General features: G+C 38.6%; 1 protein-coding gene across 1 annotated transcript; it reads left to right on the plus strand.

The window, feature by feature from the left end:
- Positions 1-15246: 15246 nt before the first annotated feature.
- Positions 15247-16748, plus strand: LOC106422561. Its single transcript, XM_013863348.1, has 3 exons — positions 15247-15427; positions 15504-16312; positions 16404-16748. The coding sequence occupies exons 1-3, from the start codon at positions 15247-15249 to the stop codon at positions 16746-16748; spliced, it is 1335 nt and encodes a 444-aa protein (XP_013718802.1).
- The last annotated feature ends 4123 nt before the right edge of the window (positions 16749-20871 follow it).

Here is a 20871-nt window from a genome sequence, read left to right on the forward strand (position 1 = left end):
TGTTTCGCCACTTTTTCCTTTCTTCTCCTTAGGGTTCTTCCCGTAGGAACCCTATCAACCTCCATAGAATCTGTTTCATCTTCTCAAGGTATCCTGACGGCCTCTGCTGGTTTTTTCTGAATGTTTGGGTTTGGGCCTGAGTTCATTTAGACGTGCAACATCTATCTTCGGCATCTGCACTCGGTATGTAATATGTGCTCGTCGATCGATGGGCGCTGGCGGTTGTCGATCGATGGCTGTCTCTTGATGTCGATCGATGACGGGGTCAGAATGTCGATCGATAACGGGGTCAGAATGTCGATCGATTTTTACGTAGACAGGGCTGGGCGGATTTGGGTGTTTTGCTGCGAACTCCTCGTGAGTCATGATCCTCACGGCATTGCAAGATGAGGTTGACTCCGTAGGTGTTGTCGATCGATGTCCAGGAGAGGATGTCGATCGGTTTTGGATGACTTCTGTTGACCGATGTTCGTGGCTTGGCGTCGATCGACACCAATGCGATCCGCCGAAACTCATCAGACTCTCTACTTCGAGATTTCCTTCTTGCAGCTTCTATTCTTTCACCACTTGCCAGAAATCATCCCCAATGATGGCATTCACGTGGTGGTTCATCACATCATCTTCTACCCCTCTTGTCAAGGCTCCTTGCCTCTTAAAAGCTTCTCCTGTCTGAACAACATGCATCTCCAGCTTCTTCACATGAGTGTTCAAAGTCTCAAACTTTGTGTTCAGGTTGGTGTAGACAGAATCAATCTTCCCATTGAAGTCCACTGTCATGGGTTGCTGTCCCTCGAGAACTCTATCAAGCATATCCTCAGTCTTGCTCTCTTGAGTTGGCGGTGGTTGCTTCTGGTAGTAAGAGCTTCCATAGCCCCTGTTGTTGATGTAGTTGTTGCTGTAGGGTTTCTGATGCTGCGAACTCTGGTTGAAATTGCCCATATTTCCATAGGAGTTTCTGTTTCCACCTTGGTTTCCAGAACCTTGGAATCCAGTTCCGCTGATGAAGTTCACATATGTTTCCTCTGCTCTACCCTCTCTGTCTACAGCCTCTGCATCTTCAACAAGGCAGACCTTCTTCCTGAGAAGCTTGTGAACACTGTCCAGCATTTCCCTCACCTCATCCATCTGATCATTCCCAAGGATGGTGGCAGATCTCTTCCTCTCAAAGTCAGTGTTCTTGGTGCTACTGCTAGATGCTAGATTTTCAATGACTTTCACTGCCTCCTCTGGATTCCTGGTGTTGAAGTTCCCATTGCTGGAAGCATCAAGAGCCATCTGGTACTGCACCGCGATGCCTCTGTAGAAAGTACTGAGTAGTTGTACTTCATTGAATCAATGGTGTGGACAGTCTCTCTGGTAAGACTTGAATCTGATCCACGAGCTTCTGAATGATTCTGCAGGCTCCTGGCTGAATGTAGCAATCTTGCTCCTCAAGTCTTCAGCACGTGCTTCATCAAAGAAGTTGCATAAGAATGCATTCTTGATGTCGCTCGAGGATGTTAGGGATCCTGGTGGTAGCTGCTTAAGCCAATGCGAAGCATCTCCAGCAAGTGAGTACTTGAAGAGCTTGCATATGAGGTAGTCTTCAGAGACTCCCTCGACTTTAGTAGCAGATATGAGATCCTTGAACCTCTCCAGATTGTCCATAGGATGAGGATCGAGCGACGAACAAGCATTGTTGTCGATCGATGAGGAGCGTGCTTCTTTGCGAATTGAACGCTCCAAACTTGCATGATCTGGTGAGAATAGCAGTTGAGTTTTTTTGTTTCTTCTGGTACTGTTGGGCATGTACCTGAAAATCCAAGAAAAAAAATTTTATGTCAGAAACTTAACAAAATTAAATCTAATAGGTGATCAAAGCTCCCCGGCAACGGCGCCAAATTTGATAACACTCAAATTACCCTAAAGAGTGAATTTACTCTCTCAAATAAGAGGTTCAATTGCAGTACTTAGGGATGGAATCCATAAGGAGCTAGGGAACCTAATAAATCTAATGGGATTTGTTAAGTTGGATGGTTTAATGATTAAAATGTAAATTTGTAGTTTTGTTGAGCAAGTAATTGCTCGATTGATTTGTTGAGGTTTTTATTCAGGAAACTTGGAATTATAATCTTACAGATGCCTAATGAGTTGCATGCATGATAATGTAGAGCTCAACAACTAAGCAACAAGTCAATCAGTTCTCGCGTTTCTGAACTTGTCTATTAACTAGATTTAATGACCCAAACAAATGTGTTCGATCAATAGCAAGTGTCGATCGATTATCCTATGGGGATATCGATCGATACACCTTTCACTCGGTCGATCGATTATCCAATATGTATATCGATCGACGCGCTTCAAGTTAAGCTTTATGCGCAGATTGAATGATGCTCACTAGGCTCACTAGATCAGCTCTCGCTATACTCTCAGCAAGAATCTTAGCTCAATTAGAATGATTTCAGGATGAGAATGAAGCAATCGCTTTTATCTAACAATCCTAGGGCAAGTTCTAGGTAGCTAATCTAGAATCAGGTGTTAATGACAATCCTAATGATTATTATCACAACTCAACAATCTATAGTTCGGGCTAATCTCTCATAACCTATTTAAACGCTAAAATCTAACAATGGAACTACTCAGACATGGCCAAGCAATTCATTACAGCAATTAGGTAAGAAAACTTCATTAGAATAGTAAACAGATATCAATGGAGTTCCAATCACAAATATAACTTTGGATCTTTTCACCAATCTATCAAAATCCTAAAAACCTTTTGCTGATAACAGTAAAACTAGAAACACAAGAAAGCACACTGTGCCTCTAACATGGTGGCAAAGCTTATGTAATTAGGTTAAAACTCGTCAGAGGTAATCTTGTAAATTGGTGAAGACTTGGGCTTCAAGTCGGCTGTGACCAAACGGGCTTTCTGCGCGCTTCGCTGTCGATCGATGTTCTGATGTGAACATCGATCGATATTTGTTCCACAATATCGACCGATGGTCGAGCTCGATGGTCATCTCGGGTGCTTTCTCCAAATATCTCCAAAATGCTCCAAAATCATCACTTATCTCCAAATCACTCTTGATCTTATGAATATAATAAATAGACTCTATAATATAATAATTAGTAGTAAAATCACCTATAAATCATGGGTGAAAGTAGGTCAAATCGATGGTCTATCAAGCAGCTCTCGTGTGGTTTTCTCGCCTTAAGAGAAACTCTATCGGAAGTTTTCAGCAGCTCGCATCGGAGTTTCTCAAACTACTCAATGTTCATAGATAGAGAAATCGTATAAACGCCAAAAGGCCTAAGAACGATCCGCAAGGATCCAAACTGGTCTAGAGGCCAATCTACGCTCTCAGAAGGGATTTGAGCCCATAAAAGTTATGACTGTTTGTCCTAACTCGCAGAAATACGATAAATGCTAAGTTTCCAAAGATAAATGTAAAGATTCGAGGATAACTATCAAGATCGACGAAAAATGGAATATTCCCAAAAGAGATAGACTTAGGCCCGAAGGCGAAGGATGGGCCACCGACCTAGAGCGACTATATATGGAGAGCAGGAGCAGAAGAAAAGGGGACCCGAGAATTTGGACTTAGAGAACTCCTGCTAGCTTAGAGAACTTAGGGCTTAGGTGGTTAGACTAGCACGGCAAGGCTTAGGACGTCTTGGCCGCCTCTTGTCTTGTTGTTTCGATAGTTAGCATATCTCTACTCCTCTCAGAGAAATCTTGTATTCATACTATTCAATAAAATGCCTCTGAGCGATTATCTATCTTTTTATCGTTCTAAAGTGATTACGCAGAGAATTCGGACCTTCATGGAAAAACGGGTTCACTCGGTTTTCCTCTATTATTATTTGTTATAATCGACGGTGTGAATTTTGGTTCCCACTAGTCTCTCTTACTCTCTCTCTAAAGTGAGGCACGGTTTTGGAATGGGAAAATGGCAAGGGGATGGCTTGGTATTTATAGGAAAAGGGTGGGATGCATGGCTGTGCAAGGTGTCATCACCACATTCCATTTTGGTGACAAATGTGACAAATGGCTGAGATCTTTTACACAAGGACAAGTGTTCCCGCTTCTAGAAGACTTCCCTGGGGGTGCCACACGTCCTCCTCTCTGAGCCAATGAAAAATCGACACTTGGTTCAATTGAAATCGCGCCACTTTGCATCCTCCTCGACCAGTTATCTTCTACCACATCATCTCTTCATTTTTTATCAATAATCCTTTGCCACATCATCAACTTTAACAAATCCTCAAGTGGATATATTTTGTCAATAAAATAACTCCTGAATGCTCCATTCTTGTTCTGTTGCTTAAATCTCACCCGATGAAAAGATTTCGACCAAAACCGGGTTCCTCCTGACCACATAAATTTTTCTTCGACCAAACTCCATATTCTGACTCCAAAATCCTTAGGAAATGTTCCTAGGTTACTCCTCATACTCCCTAGTGCATTCTTCTCCTCTTCTTCCATCTACTCCACCATTCTCGCTTCCGAATCGACCAAAACGCAAATTACCCGAACCATTTGAATTCTTCTTCGACAAAATGTCTTCTTTTGGACCATGCACAGCATCCCAACCAAGGTTTACCTAATCTAGAGGTTTTGATTTTCTCGACCACAAACTACCCTAAGACACTACAGTGATCATATTAGATTGTAAATTGTGTGAGTCCCTGCAATTTTTAAAACCTCTTTGCAAAGGGTACCCTTTGTTTTGCTTGACGACAAGCAAAAAGGAAAGTCTGGGGGGTATGATATACCATTGATTTTACCCACTTTCAGCCATGGTATATAGGTGTTTTAGAAACTACCTATGTTGGTTTGGAGTCCTTTTAGCACTTTTACAGGTTCAGGGATGACTTGGAGAAAAGTGGTGATCTGGGTGCATTGTGGAGATAAAATGAGAGGAAGCTCGAAGCTGACCATCAAACAAGTTCTAGGTCGGCATTCAGAGTCCACCATCGATCGATGCACACTCTGTGCTATCGATCGACAGCAAAAAATGCAAAGCCCAACCGGCTTAAAACCCAAGTCAAGATATAATTACAGAAATACCCATGGCTTACTTTGAACCTAATATTTATGTTCTCTGCCATTGTTCTAGGCAACACATGCTTTCTACACTATTCCTATTTTCTAGTTTTCGTACAACAAAGCTTTTTATTAGATTTGGAGAGAAGATCCAGGACTCCTTCCGAAATTTATATTAAAACTCCAGTATTTCTAACCTTAATTTATTTATGAATTTATTTATGTTATTTGATATGAATTGCTTTGCTATGTCTGAGTAGTTCATCTTGTTAGGTTTAGGGTTCAGATAGTCATGAGGGATTAGCCCAAAATATAGAATTGCTAAGTTGTCTGGATATCCATCAATTGAATTGCCTTTAATGATTGTGTTCTAGCGTAGCTAACTAGGACCCTGTTCTTAGATAATTGGGTGCAAGCGGAAGCATGGTCCTTTGTCTGATCTAATTCATATTGTGCTAGGATTGCTAGAAACAAGCGACAGTTCATTTACTTAAACCTAGTGAACACATTCAAACCCGCTCGCTAAAGCTTGCTAGAAGGGACGTCGATCGACAACTCGTTAGTTGCATCGATCGACAGACTGAAAGGTGTATCGATCGACTATCCATTGATAGCATCGATCGACACTTTCTCAAGACCAACAAATGACAATTGAGGTCTTAGATCTAGATAATAGATAATCTAAACAAACAGAAGTTGAAAGATTATTTTTTTAGTTTGAGCTCTAGGATATCCAATATACAACCTTAGTCTCTATACTACTATAATCATGATTGTGTGAATAGAAACCCTTAGTCTAACGCTTCTCATAATTGTTTACAAAACCTCAATCCAATCAACCGAACAATTGCATTGTTCACTACTGCAATTTACTATTTCCATAATTGACCTAGCTTAATTATAAACTGTTGAAGATCTTTTGTGTGCCTCAGCTTCTTGTAGATTCGATCCTTAAGTACTACAACTCAAACTCTTATTTGAGAGAGTCCAAATCATTTACGGTAATTTTAGTGATATCACTAACTCTCGTCTTCTGAACTGGCCCACCGGAGATGTTACCTTGCGACGGTAATGCAACGGAGGCGGCGATGGATGGTGATGGTTAAAAAAGAAGCATTTGTTAGAGCATGAAGCTACAAGTAGCTTTGTTTTACCATAAACCTTGAAAATATGATGGTGGGCAGTGGAAAAGTCGGCATGTTCTAAGTTCATGATCCCAAGCGACCCTCGATTGTTCCTTTTGGGAACAACCTTTGCATGTGGAAATAGAAATGGTCCATGCACGCGCCACCGTGTAACCACATTCAAAACTAACATATTCTTCATGCATGTGATCCAGTAGAAAAAAAACTAATTTTCGTAATTCGAATACGAACACCTTGATGAAAAACAAAAGTTCTTGGATTGAATTGAATTTTTTTTCTGAAATGAAGGCAAAAAAAAAGAGAATTAAACATGCAAAGAAGAGAGAGATAAACAATAATGATAAAATATAAAGAATAGAATGAGCGTGAGAGACAGAGAGGCATAGGGTCATGATATCACTCAAATCACCCTAATTGATTTGTACTCTCTCAAACAAGAGGTCGAGTTGTAGTACTTAGGGATCGAATTCACAGAGAGCTAAGGTACACAATAGATCTAAACAGTTTATGATTAAGCGAGGTAAATTATAGTAATAGTCAATTGTAGTAAGTAAAGTAAAACATTGGTGAACAAGGCAGTTGTTCAGTTGATTATAAATCAAGAGTTTGCTTGTTATGGAAGGATGGTTGCTAGACTTAGGGTTTCAGGTTACCAGGATTATAATGATATAGATGCTAAGGGTTGATCTTAGAACTCAAACTTAAGTAATAATCTATCAACTACATCCGTTTGTTTAAATTATCTAATGTCTAGATCTCAGATCTCAACTTTCGTTTGTTGATCATGAGAAAGTGTCGATCTATGTTTCTATATGAATATTGATCGATATACCTTTCAAAACGTCGATCGATACAACTGTCGTCGTGTTGATCGATGTTTCTTCTAGCAAGCTTTAGCGAATGGGTTTGAAATGTTCACTAGGTTTCCTAGATCAACTGTCGTTTATTTTTTAGCAATCCTAGCTCAGCAGATTTAATTACACCATGATGTCGTGTGCGCCTAACTATCCTATGATCAGGGTTCAAGTTAGCTACTCTAGGACACAAGCAGTAAGAATAATTCAGTAAAAGATTCAATTATCACCCTAGCAATTCTATATTTTGGGCTAATCCTTCATAACCCTATTTAATCATAAACCTAGCATGTGGATCTACTCAAACATGAAATTTGTCAAAAAAATCATAGATGAATAGATAAAAAATATAAATCAACAATAATACTAATGGAGTTCCAAGAGGACTCTAAAGGAGTTCCTTTCTACTCTCCTAACCTAAGAGAAAACCTAAAACATAGAATAGAAAGCATAGCCGTCAATAATGGCTTAGAAACCACATAAATATGGTTTCAAGTCGTACGTGGGCATCTTGGTAATTTGTGGTTGCTTCTGATTTTTAGTCGGTCTTCAAATATACTTGGCCCGCGTTCTGGAATCACCATCGATCGACACCAAGGCTGTGTCGTCAATCTACGTTCTATTCGTCTCCTCGACAACTCTCTCCCTCTCGCGAGACAGACTGGCCACTCTTCAGTAAAACATGCATAACGTCTGATCTAACCGTTAGATTGACCTAAAACCGGTGGCATCGGAAAGCTAGCTCAAATCCCTATATCGTGTCAAACGATCAGCTCAATATCACCATGGGAAGGTCTCCATCCATATCTAAAAATCTGACACGTTTGTGCAGTTTCGCAACTCAAAAGGCTCCAAAAGGCCCCAAAATGTACATGAACCTGAAAACACTCTAAAACATACTCCAAACCCATATAATATACTCTAAAACACTCATATACCATGGCTAAAAGTGGTTAAAATCCATGGTATATCACACTTCTAGACTTACCCTTTTGCTTGTCTTCAAGCAAAACATAGAGTAGTCTTTATGAAAGAGGTTTGAAAACAGCAGGGACTCACACAGTTCAAGAACTCACTATCATCACCTTTACAATGTTGCAAGCAACATCAAATCAATTCTAACTTTAGAGATATTATAAATACCATATCCTAACTTAGCAACCAAATTCATCTAACCAGCAACTGATCTAATATTGTCTAACTCGCCCCTCTACTTATCTCATTTAGTACATATATAAAAACTGTAGGCTTTACCTTGGGAATATCGATCAAAAGACACATGGACTCTTACTCAAGCATGTTTCTGAACAGACATGTAGTCTTATCTGATCATTTTCTTCCCTCTTTCTCTCTTCTCTGAATCTCAATTCCAATGAACAATGATGCTATACAGCCCATCTTTATTCACCTTCTTTTTGATTTTTTTTTATCTTTCTCTTTTTTTTTGCCAAGTGTAGGCGAATAATGGGGTCAAAAGAGACATTCCTACCCCTCCCTTCCAACGATATGTGATCATTTCATTAGAGTAGAATAATGGGGTCGCAGGAGACACTCCTACCCCTCTAAACCGCAAGAAATCATTTCAATCTTTTATACTATAGATTTTACCTTCCAAACTTGCAGGAGGAATCCAATCTAATGTATACCAAGCCCCAAGACAAGCAGATTAAGTTTATTTAGGTTGGAGATCAGCTTTGGTTCCTTAAAACATTCTCAACAAGTGTGGATAATTGGCAGGTGATCCACTTTAGTATCTCTAATACACTCTACAGTCAATAAGTTTAAGAGTGGTGCTATTTTATAAAACTCTTAGATAAACTAAATATCAGTAAACCTCCTCCCTAGACTTAAATTACAATGTCCCCAGTGTATATCTAGTCGAAGTTTGGCAAGAACATAAATCATAAGTACATAATGTAACAAGGAAAACGATATACATGCTCGCTGATGTCAGTATCGATCGACAGAATAAAGTGGCAATCAATCGTTTTTGGTGTCGTACTATCGATCGATATCGACCAGGTCCCAATGTAAAACATAATATTAGTTGAACCTCCCCACAATTAAGCAACACTGCCCCCAGTGTTATAGAGTCTAATATTGGTGAGAAAATAAAACATAAGTACTAAATTAAACAAGGTTTCGCGAGTATAAATTCCATTGATGTGAGTATCAATCAACAAAGTTAAGCGGCGATCGATATTTGTGATGCTCTGTTGATTAATACGCTGGCCAGCCGTCGATCGATGCTCGTCCTCAACTCATGAAAGTTGGATCTTTTTTTTCTTCCTTTTTTGATGAACAGTACATCTGCTATAGTGTCGATCGATACTGGTACAGTGGTATCGTTCAGCGCAGCTACAGTGTCGTTGCTCGGTGCTGCTACAGTGTCGTCGCTCGGCACTGCTACAGTGTCGTCGCTCGGTGCTGCTACAGTGTCGTCGCTCGGTGCTGCTACAGTGTCGTCGCTCGGTGCTGCTACAGTGTCGTCGCTCGGTGCTGCTACAGGGTCGTCGTCACTGTTCATCTTTTTTCTTTTTTTTACCTGAAATAAACAAAACCCAAAAATCTTATTTAAAACCATATTTATAACTTACCTAACAGTGGATTGCCTCCCACTCTGCGCTTATTTTTAGTCATTAGCTTGACTTCTGGAGATCTGATTTAGTCCGGATGAGAATGCAAACTAGCTCCAAACAAGTCTCAATGTCTATTCTCTGAAGCTTCAACAACTTTTTATGAAATCCTCCATACAGTGATCTCCCTTGTCTATCATCTCAGCAATAAGTAGTGCTCGAAGCTTTGCAAATGGCTGTGAGAAACATCTGCTGCTCACTCTGGATTTTCTGACGCCATCCAAGACGTGAGGAAAAAATAATAACTGAGGACCTCCTTTGGTCATTTTTCTCTTCTTCCAATTCCTCATCTTCTTTCTCCCAGACTTGTCTGGCCGCGTGGTGGTGCCTCCATCAAAAAGATTTCGACACACTTCAACCTCTTTCTGCTCTGTTACGCATCCGGTGTCAATCGACGATGAAGTGGAAGTGTCGATCTATGCTTCTTCTGTTGAGCCTTTGATGATTTCACCTCTGAATCTCAACCCTCTCTGAGAAGCTACTGCAAACATATGATCGTCAAATGCCCTATTGTAGAAACCCAGATTCACACTTCTATCTGGTAAGATAGGAAATTCAACTTCAACCATAGCGCATGAAACAACAAACTTCACAGGGTCATTTATCCTTTTCACTCTTTTGTGAATCCTAGCAACTTCTTCTGCCCATATAAGTGGTCTCTGATGTTTGAGGACAGAAAGATGTGAGCTCTCAGATTTGTGCATTCTTTCCTCAGTCGGTTCCAGCTCAACCACGCAACTCTGCAATTCGTCCAACAATGTGTGTCGATTGATGTAATCTGGTGGGCATAGATCTATCCTATCTGTTGCATGTCGAGCGACGATATAGGGTGGGTGTCGATCAATCTCATTAGGTTGGTGTCAATCGATGCTAGCCTTTGGTGAAGTTTCTCGATCTCCTCTCGAAGTATGTTGATCGTCATCAAAATTCTTCTTTGAATTCCGTTCCATTCCTTCAAGCCATTCCTCCAGCATCAAGAAGTCTTCCATAGTAACTTCCATTCTCGAATACAAATCTTCAAGCTGTTCTCCATCCTTTAACTCCAAGAATTCTTCTAGCTCCAAGAAATTTTCCAGGTAATCTCTTTTTCTACATCTGGGCAGGATAACAACTTGATGCATCAGTTTTCTTCTGTGTCGAGTCTGAAATGTCCTGAGGACAACTCGATCTTTTTGGGATTTCTAGTGGTCTCGTTCGGAAACATGATTCTCCGTCGATCGATGCTGAGATGGTGTGGTCGATCGATTCTGAGGTGCTACCGTCGATCGATGCTAAGTGAAGATCACCCATATCAGCTTCTTCTGTTATGTTTGGCTCTCCAGATCCATGATATTCATCTCTCTTCGCCATGGTGGGATCGTCAATAAGATATCACAACATAGATTCCATCTCTATTTCTAGATTTGCTGCAACATCATAGAGAAATTTGTTGAGGAAGGCGTTTGCGATGTCATTCCAGGCAGTAAGGGAGTCTGGTAGAAAATTCTTGAGCCATTGGGCTGCATTCCTGGCAAGAGAGTATGGGAAGAGTTTGCAGAAGTAGTGTTCTTAAAAGCCTCCATTGAAGAAAAACAATACCAATTCCTCAAACATGTTGATATGATCCATTGTTTGCTCGTGAGGAAAGCCATGAATGGGACGCAGACGCATAATCTTGATATATATAGGTTTCAGCTCAAAGTCTTCCCTCTTAGCAACACTCGGTATGAGTACCTCGACCATCTCTGGATCCCCAAAAGTAGTGTCGTTTTTCACTTGATAAACAGTGTCGAGATGAACAGTGTCGGAATGAACAATAACGCGGAAAAAGTGTCGCAATGAACAGTGTCGTTGTGAACAATGTCGATCGACGCGAGATGAACATTGTGGATCGATACGGGATGAACAGGGTTGTTCGACGGAGGATGAACAGTATCGTCCGACGGAAGATGTAAAGTACTGAGATGAACAGTACTGAGATGAACAGTACTGAGATGAACAGTGCCATGATGAACAGTGCGGCGATGAATAGTATCGTCCGACACATGGTGAACAGAGTCGTTCGACATCAGATGAACAGTGTTGTTCAGTGCTTAGTTCAAGATGTCGATCGCTGCTGCTTGGAGGGTGTCGATCGATACTTCCCTCGTAGATTTACGGATCGTGCGTGAATCAGCTGGCTTTTTCTTTGAAGAACCAAAAAATCGTCTCTTCATTGTTGTTACTGGTACTAAGATGCATGTACCTGAAACAGAAAAAAAAAATAAAAAATTAATGAGTTTTCTTAAACAGTAGAAAAACCTAGACAAAATTTAACTAGACAAGATCTAATGGCGATCAAAGCTCTCCGGCAACAGCGCTAAATTTGATATCACTCAAATTATCCTAAATGATTTGTATTCTCTCAAATAAGATGTCGAGTTGTAGTACTTAGGAATCAAATCCACAGGGAGTTATAGGGTACACAAAAGATCTAAACAGTTTATGATTAAGGTAGGTAAATTATAGTAATAGTAAATAAAGTAAAGCAGTGGTGAACAAGGTAGTTGTTCAGTGATTATAAATCAAGAGTTTGTTTGTTATGGAAGGATGGTTGCTAGACTTAGGGTTTCAGGTTATCAGGATTATAATGATATAGATGCTAAGGGTTGATCCTAGAACTCAAACTTACGTAATAATCTATCAACTTTCGTTTGTTTAGATTATATAATGTCTAGATCTCAGATCTCAACTTTCGTTTGTTGATCATGAGAAAGTGTCGATCTATGATTCTATATGAATATCGATCGATACACCTTTCAAAACGTCAATCGAATGGGTTTGAAGTGTTCACTAGGTTTCCTATATCAACTATCATTTGTTTTTAGCAATCCTAGCTCAGTAGAATTAAATCAGCAAGTAAACCATGTTGTCGCGTGCGCCTAACTATCTTATGATCAGGGTTCTAGTTAGTTACTCTAAAACACAAGCAGTAAGAATACTCCAGTGAATGATTCGATTATCACCCTAGCAATTCTACATTTTGGGCTAATCCTTCATGACCCTAATTAATCTTAAACCTAGCAGGTGGATTTACTCAAACATAAAGGTTGCACATAAATCATAGATGAATAGATATAGAATATAAAATCAATAAAGAAACCAATGGAGTTCCAAGAAGACTCTAAAGGAGTTCTTCTCTTGTCTCCTAAGCTAAGAGAAAACTTACAACATAGAATAGAAAGTGTAGCAGTCAACAATGGTTTAGAAAACACATAAATATGGTTTTAAGCCGTCCAGGGGCATGTTGTAATTTTTGGTTGCTTCTGGGCTTTAGTCGGTCTTCAAATATACTCGGCCTGCGTTCTGGCATCATCGTCGATCGACACCAAGGCTGTGTCATCGATCGACATTCCATTCGTCTCTTCGATAGCTCTCTCTCTCTCTCTCTCTCTCTCTCTCTCTCTCTCTCTCTCTCTCTCTCTCTCTCTCTCTCTCTCTCTCGCGAGACAGACTGACCACTCTTCATAAAACAGGAATAAATTCTGCTCTAACCGTTAGATTGACTTCAAACAAGTGGCATTGGAAAGCTAGCTCAAATCTCTATCTCGTGACAAAAGATCAGCTCAATCGTATCGTGGGAAAGTCTTCATCCATAGTTAAACATCTGACATCTCTGTGCAGTTCTGCACTTCAAAAGGTTTCAAAAGGCTCCAAAATCATCAAAGTTCTCCAAAACGTACCTAAATCTGAAAAGACTATAAAACATACTCCAAACCCATATAATATTCTCTTAACACTCATAAACCATGGGTAAAAGTAGATAAAATTCATGGTATATCAAATCACCACTGTCATTTCGCATGGGCATAAGCTAGACTTCACGTTTGGGCCTGTATGTTTTCCATGCATGTAAATTATCAAATATTTGTATATTTTGTTTGCAAATCACTCTTAATTCATAGATATAAAAGGGCAAATACATTCTGATTGTCGCTTTTTGCCAATTTCCCCTAATAATACCGATGTTTTCAAACGTGGAGAAAAGTTAGGATTTGAGTGATCTATCTACTTGATTATAGTTGGAGCAATATCTCCCACTACGAAATTGACAGCCACTTTCGTAAACTTTGTTCATTCATTCAGTAACTTATGACAGGAGCTTAAAAGACTAAGTTAAGATCCGCGATTTGCGCGGAATGAACATTATATATAAATTACTTTTAACATATTATATATACTTTTCATATTAAATAATAAATATATATTGAATAGTTAAAATTAATAAATATTACGTATATAATTAAATTGGTGCAAACACATAAATAAATTTTATTAGTCCAAAAACCACTTTCCTATTTTATATGGTATATAATTAAGTTTAAATGATATTAACATAGATATATAGTATATTTTTAATATGATGTCTATTAAATAATAGTTTCTAATCATATTGTTTTTTGATCATTTGTATATTTTTACAACAAAACTTTAAATCACTTATAACAAAATTTTCATTCTGGGATTTTTAATAGTTTTAGAAATTTGTAATTTTTACAAAAAAAAAATTCAATGCAAAATTTAAAATTTAAATAATTAGTTGTCAATATTTTTTCAAAACCTTTCATCAACAAAACTTGTTTGAACTAAATTTCAAAATAATATATTTATGTATTTAATTGATATATAGTTTAATTTAAAAAATTAGTATATATATATATATATACTAGTTTTTTTAAATTAAACTATATATATATATATATATATATATATATCTTTTAATCTTCATATTTATTAAAAGAGACTTTCTACTTATATAATTTGTAATAATTTGCGTTTTGTCATAAGAAAAATTTTAATCCATGGATCACAAAAGTTTAGTATAGGACTTTTAACATTTTTGGTATAACATATATGAAAAATATAATTTTAAATTATATGGTTAATGTTCTTGATTAATAGGTTAAAATAAAAACGATAGAGGATACACTAATTTTTTATCAAATATTTTTCTTTAAAAATCATTTATTTTCATATATATTTAAACCATATTAGGCAATTTCATAATTTTTATTTAGGAAAAAACGAAAAAATATTAATAATTAATTTATTATTAATTTAATAAAAAAGTTATTTTATGTTTAGGTTGACCAAAATAATTTTCTAATGATTATAAGAATCATTATGGTGATGACACATAGATACTTAAAATGTTGTAATTTTTTTTTAATATATAAGGAATACTTAGTTTTCTTTTGTCAATAGCATAATAATTAGCAAACAGTTACCTTTTTATTTTCTAAAATAATTTTCGACGACGTTAGGGTCACATTAATGATGATAGACCCCGCACACACGTCCGAAATAAAGAAGACAAATCACTATTAGAAAGAATCGACAGTTAAAACATATTGAAAAATGATTTATCTAAATATACCATCGACTGAGCAGAATAAAATAAGAATTTTCTCTCTATAGAATATTCCTTTCTAGAGCCCTGGACCATCTTTCTTGGTTTATTCAACAAGAAAGATCTTTGTCTTTTCATACCTGTCTCCTAATTACCTTATCCGATTATCATATCCTTTCTCTTAAATCTTAAGTTCTGATTCATCATGTCTTCTGAGATGGATAACGCCCTTTTAGCCCTCTCTTTGAAAGATGATGATGCTCCTTTTAACCTACCAGATTTTCCTCAGTTCTACGCCACAGAAAGAAATGCATGCAGCCAGATAGGCCGTCTTCTTAACCCAAGATTCCAGAATATGGCTAATCTGATTCTAGACATGCCAAAGGAAGTGGCAAAAGGTTAATCGGGTTAGAGGTATCGCTCTCACCAAAGAAAGATTCCAGTTCATCTTTTCGCATGCAAATGATCTTCAAGATGTTCTCGACAAAGGCATGCAAACTCATAATGATTCGGGTTTAGCCATAAAAAAATGGGTTGAAACCCCTCCTTTGGGTTATCTCCAATCAGTATCAATATGGGTCAGAATAAGCAACATTCCGGTTAATCACTATACAAAGCCAGCCATCACTGAGCTCGGTGAACTAATTGGTCATGTTGAAGTGGTCGCTTTTGATCCTGAAAAGTCTCCGAGGCAAGACTATGTTCGTGTGAAGATTAGTATTGAAGTCACCAAACCTCTCAAGAAATCAAGGGTTCTCAACTTACCTGGTGGTGGTCAAACTACCATCTACTATTTCTATGAAAAAGTCCAGAAAAGATGCACGGAATGTCAACGGCTCACACATGCAAAGGAACATTGTCCTCTCTTGGCCTACAAACAGAACATGCGTGCGGTGGAAACTAGTAAAAACCGTCTCTCTCTTCCTACTTCCAACCATACCTTCCTCTCTGAAGGTGATCCTCTGTTTGGAGTCTTACATGAGGATCAAGTTGGTATTAATCCTCTCTCGGGTCGTCCTCGCATTGCTCCGGAGGTTCTTCAAGAAATGCGAAATTACCTCCTTGCCTCAAGTAAAGAAGAGAGACATGCTAGGGAGCAGAGAGTGATTTTCTCGGTGAAAGAAGCTGAGAAAAATCCTATTATACAAAAAGCGATGTTACAACTTATCTCTCCTCCGATCTTCACAACAAACCTTGATAAGGGTAAAGGGATCGTCTTCGATTTCGAGAAAGCTTCTTGTGAATCCGAAACTACCTCTCAGCCTCAGAAGCTTATGGCATCGGCAATATCTGCAGGACATTCATTGACTAATCCACTCAATAATTGTTTTCTGTAGACTCTCATTGCCTCCTGGTTTAATTCCCTCAACTCAGATCTCAAACCTCTCCTTCTCTGGTGGCTCAAACATCTCAACACCTACTGAGAAGCCAAAAAGGAAGAGTGGAAGATACAAAAGGATTCCTAAAACTCCTAAGAAGATGAAAAAGGATACAAAGGAGACTTTGGCTTCTACTTCTGATGTCGCGACTCCTAGCAAAAAACGTAAATCAGAAGATGATCTCTTCGGATCTTTCAGGACAGATAAGAAGAATGCTCAGAATTCATCTCAAGATAGTCTGCTCAAAAACAAAGAAGGAGTTCAATTGGTTGTTGCATCCAAGGCTGCTAAGAGCAATGCATCACAGATGGTCCCGCATGAGGGACCGTCCAAAGCCTAATGAGTTTCATCAGCTGGAACTGCCGGGGCTTGGGAGATCCTCATGGCCTGACAGTTCAACGCCTCACGGAACTAAGACGTACGTACTTTCCTGAGGTGCTTTTTTTAATGGAAACGATGAATGCTCACAACTCTCTTGTAGATATGCAATGTTGGTTAGGTTATGATCATGTCTACACTGTCGACCCGGTAAATACTTGGGGGGGTCTTGCTTTTTTTTGGAAGAACAGTGTTGGGGTGGATATTTTGTATGCGAACAAGAATGTTATGGATATTAAAATCATGTATGAAGATAAGTGTTCTATGTCTCGTATGTTTACGACAACCCAACTATAATTCTGCGACATCTTGTTTGGGAGCGTTTGATTAGATTCAGTATCAATAGGGATAGTAGTTGGTGCATGTTTGGAGATTTTAACGAAATTTTAAATAACTGTGAGAAGATTGGGGGTCTAAGAAGGAGTGACTCCACCTTTCAAGATATTTCGGAAATGCTAGAAATTTGCGGCATGATAGAACTTCCAAGTACGGGGAACCCTTTCACATGGAGTGGAAAGAGAGATAACCTTTGGATTCAGAGTAGGCTTGACAGAGCTTTTGGAAATCAAAAATGGTTTGATCAATTTCCGGCTTCAAACCAAGCCTTTCTTGATAAAAGAGGCTCTGACCATCGCCCTGTTTTGATCAAGTTAATCTCGTCTCAAGACTCTTACAGAGGATCCTTCAAGTTTGATAAAAGACTTTTCCAAAAACCCTTAGTCTTTGAAACCATAAACAAAGCGTGGAACTCTCCTTCTCCAAATCCAAACATCAACATTGCCTCTCGCATCAAATTGTGTAGACAGGCGTTAAGTAGATGGAAAAAAGAGAATGTCTCCAATTCCAAATTAAGGATCTCGAAGATTCAAGTGGAACTAGAACAAGAACAGTCTTCGATGAATCCCTCCTTCCCCAGAATGGAAAATCTTACAAAATCCTTAGTTAAGGCTTACAAAGATGAGGAAAACTTTTGGAAGCAAAAGTGTAAGGATGATTGGATCCTTCATGGTGACGGGAATACCAAAATTTTCCATGCTGCAGTTAAAGTGGCGAGATCAAGAAATGAGATCGTTAAACTTCAAGACATCAATGGGGTTTTTCAACGGTCTGAAGCTTCTAAAGGTCAAGTTGCCATTCACTACTTCAGTGAGCTCTTTAAATCCTCCAACTCGGTGGATTACTCTGACCTTCTTAGAGACTTACCGGTAAGAGTCTCAAATAATATGAACCTGATTCTCACAAGAAAGATCACCAAAGAAGAAGTTAAGGAAGCGGTTTTTTCAATCAAACCTGATAGTGCTCCTGGAGCTGATGGGATGTCAGGTTTTTCATTTCAAAAATATTGGGATATAGTGGGAGATCAACTTACTAAAGAGGTTCTTTTGTTTTTTGAGACTGGTGATATGCCTTCATATTGGAATTACACGCAGATTTGTCTGATTCCAAAGAAGACAACTGCTTCGGTAATGTCTGATCTGAGACCCATCAGCCTATGTACGGTAATGTACAAGACCATTTCCAAGATTCTAGCCTCAAGACTTCAACGTTTTCTTCCAGAGATAGTATCTCGAACTCAATCAGCTTTTGTATCAGATAGGCTTGTATCTGATAACATTATTTTGGCTCATGAAGCAGTCCATAGTCTTCGAACTCATGAAGTGATCTCAAAATCTTACATGGCAGCAAAAACGGATATGTCAAAAGCTTTTGACAGAGTGGAATGGAATTACCTTCAAGCATTACTTCTATCTCTTGGTTTTGACAATCTCTGGGTGAAATGGATCATGTCTTGTGTTACTACAGTCACCTATTCAGTCCTTTTGAATGGTCAATCTTACGGCTACATTTCTCCAAAAAGAGGACTAAGACAAGGCGATCCTATCTCACCTTTCCTCTTTGTTCTTTGCACCGAAGGTCTTACTCACATGATGAATCAAGCTTCACTTAGAGGAGATTTGAATGGAATTCAATTCAACTTGGCAGGCCCGGAAGTTCACCATCTTCTTTTTGCAGACGATAGTCTGTTTCTATTTAAGGCCGAACTTTCTCAGTGTCAAGTCTTTCAAGACATCCTTCTCAAGTACGGAGAAGCTACAGGTCAGGTCATAAATCTTTCCAAATCATCACTCACTTTCGGCAAAAACACATGTCCACCTCTTAAAGCACAAATTCAGTCAAAGCTTGGTATTTATTCGGAAGGAGGAGCTGGTTCCTATCTTGGTCTTCCGGAATGTTTCAGTGGTTCCAAGGTCGAAATGCTTGCATATATACAAGACAAAATGAAAGGCAGAATGTCTGGTTGGTATTCTAGATTTCTTTCTCAAGCTGGAAAGGAGGTTATTTTAAAATCTGTGGCTATGGCTATTCCTATATATGTCGTGACTTGTTTTAAACTTCCTAAAACCACATGTAACAACCTCAAATCAGCAAAGGCAGCTTTTTGGTAGCAAGCAACAGAGGATAAAAGTAAAATACATTGCTATAGTTGGGATCAGCTTTGTATTTCAAAGGAAATGGGAGGAATGGGTTTTAAGGATATTGAATTATTCAATCAATCTCTCCTTGCTAAACAAGCTTGGAGGATTCTCTCAAACCAAGACTCCCTCCTGAATCGGTTTCTGCAAAGTAGATACTTTTCTAATGGTTCCTTCTTATCTGCAACTCTTGGGTCCAGACCTTCCTACGCATGGCGCAGTATTTTGCATGGTAGAGAACTTTTGGAAAAAGGCTTAAGGAACACGGTTGGTAATGGTCTTTCTATATCGGTTTGGTCGACACCTTGGTTGATTGATGGTGAACGACTTCGCATTCCTCTCATGAAGAATATCTTGGTTGACCTTACTCTTAAAGTCTCTGACCTTATGGTTCCAAACTCTGATCTCTGGGATCATCAAAAGTTGGAGAACTTGTTTTATGATCAAGATATTGAAATCATTCTAAAGATAAAACCAGCGGTGTCTTCTCCTGATTTTCTTTGCTAGAACCACACCCGTTCGGGGGAATATTCTGTGAAATCAGGCTATTGGTTTGCATAAAAGGAGGCAAAAAAGGAAGCTTATGTCTCAAGTCAAGTTCTACCTTCTTTAAACGGTATAAAAAGCCATATATGGTCACTGAACACAGCACCAAAAATAAAAGTTTTCCTCTGAAAAGTTATTGGAGGTGCTATTTCTGTTGCTGACCACCTAATCGAAAGAGGAATGAAGGTAGATCCTCGCTGCAAAATTTGTGGTATGGAAGGAGAGTCAATGAATCACGTACTTTCCAACTGTAATATTGCAAGATAATCTTGGGCTATTTGTCACTTCCCTACTCCGGTAAATGGTTTTGATCCCTCCTCCATCTACTCCAACATTTTCTATGTTTTAAAGATGGGGAACAATCAAAACTGGCATGTCTATATCAGGAGAAGTGGTCTTTGGATTCTATGGCAAATTTGAAAAAATAGGAATAATTTTCTATTTCAAGGAAGCCTCGTTGTGGGAACAAAATTTGCAACATCATTATTCCAGGAGGTTGACCATTGGTTCCTAATCAAAGAAATGTAAAAACAAGAACAAGCCATTGATCTTGAGAAGAAAAAGAGGATCATCTTTGGATGGAAACCCCCTCCTTCATCTTGGTTTAAATGTGACATTGGCTTTGATTGGGACAAAAACATGAATGAAAGTTGTGCTTCTTGGATACTTAGGAATGCTGATGGGAAAGTTTTACTGCATGGAAGAAGATCCTTCTCAAACATTCGCAGTAAATCAGAATCCTCTTTTCAAAGCTGGATTTGGGCTTTAGAAAGTATGAAGTCTCTCCACTTTGATCATGTTATTTTCTCAGCTGAAGACAGGGACATTGTTAATGCTATTTTCAAAACCTGATGCATGGCCATCTCTAAGAGCTTTTTCCTTAAAGCTTATCGCAATGCTCCAAGAATTTTTGTTTTGGCATGTGGAATCACAATCTCGTCAAGCCCTCAAACCGACCTTTCTTATTGCAAATAGTGTCATAAAGGAGGATCTGTTCCAATCCTACATTGCATCAGGGTTCCCTGGCTGGCTTAAGAGATTTTTTGCATAAATTTTCTTAAATCT

This window comes from Brassica napus, chromosome C9, assembly GCF_020379485.1.
Source record: "Brassica napus cultivar Da-Ae chromosome C9, Da-Ae, whole genome shotgun sequence".
NCBI classification, from domain to species: Eukaryota; Viridiplantae; Streptophyta; class Magnoliopsida; order Brassicales; family Brassicaceae; genus Brassica; species Brassica napus.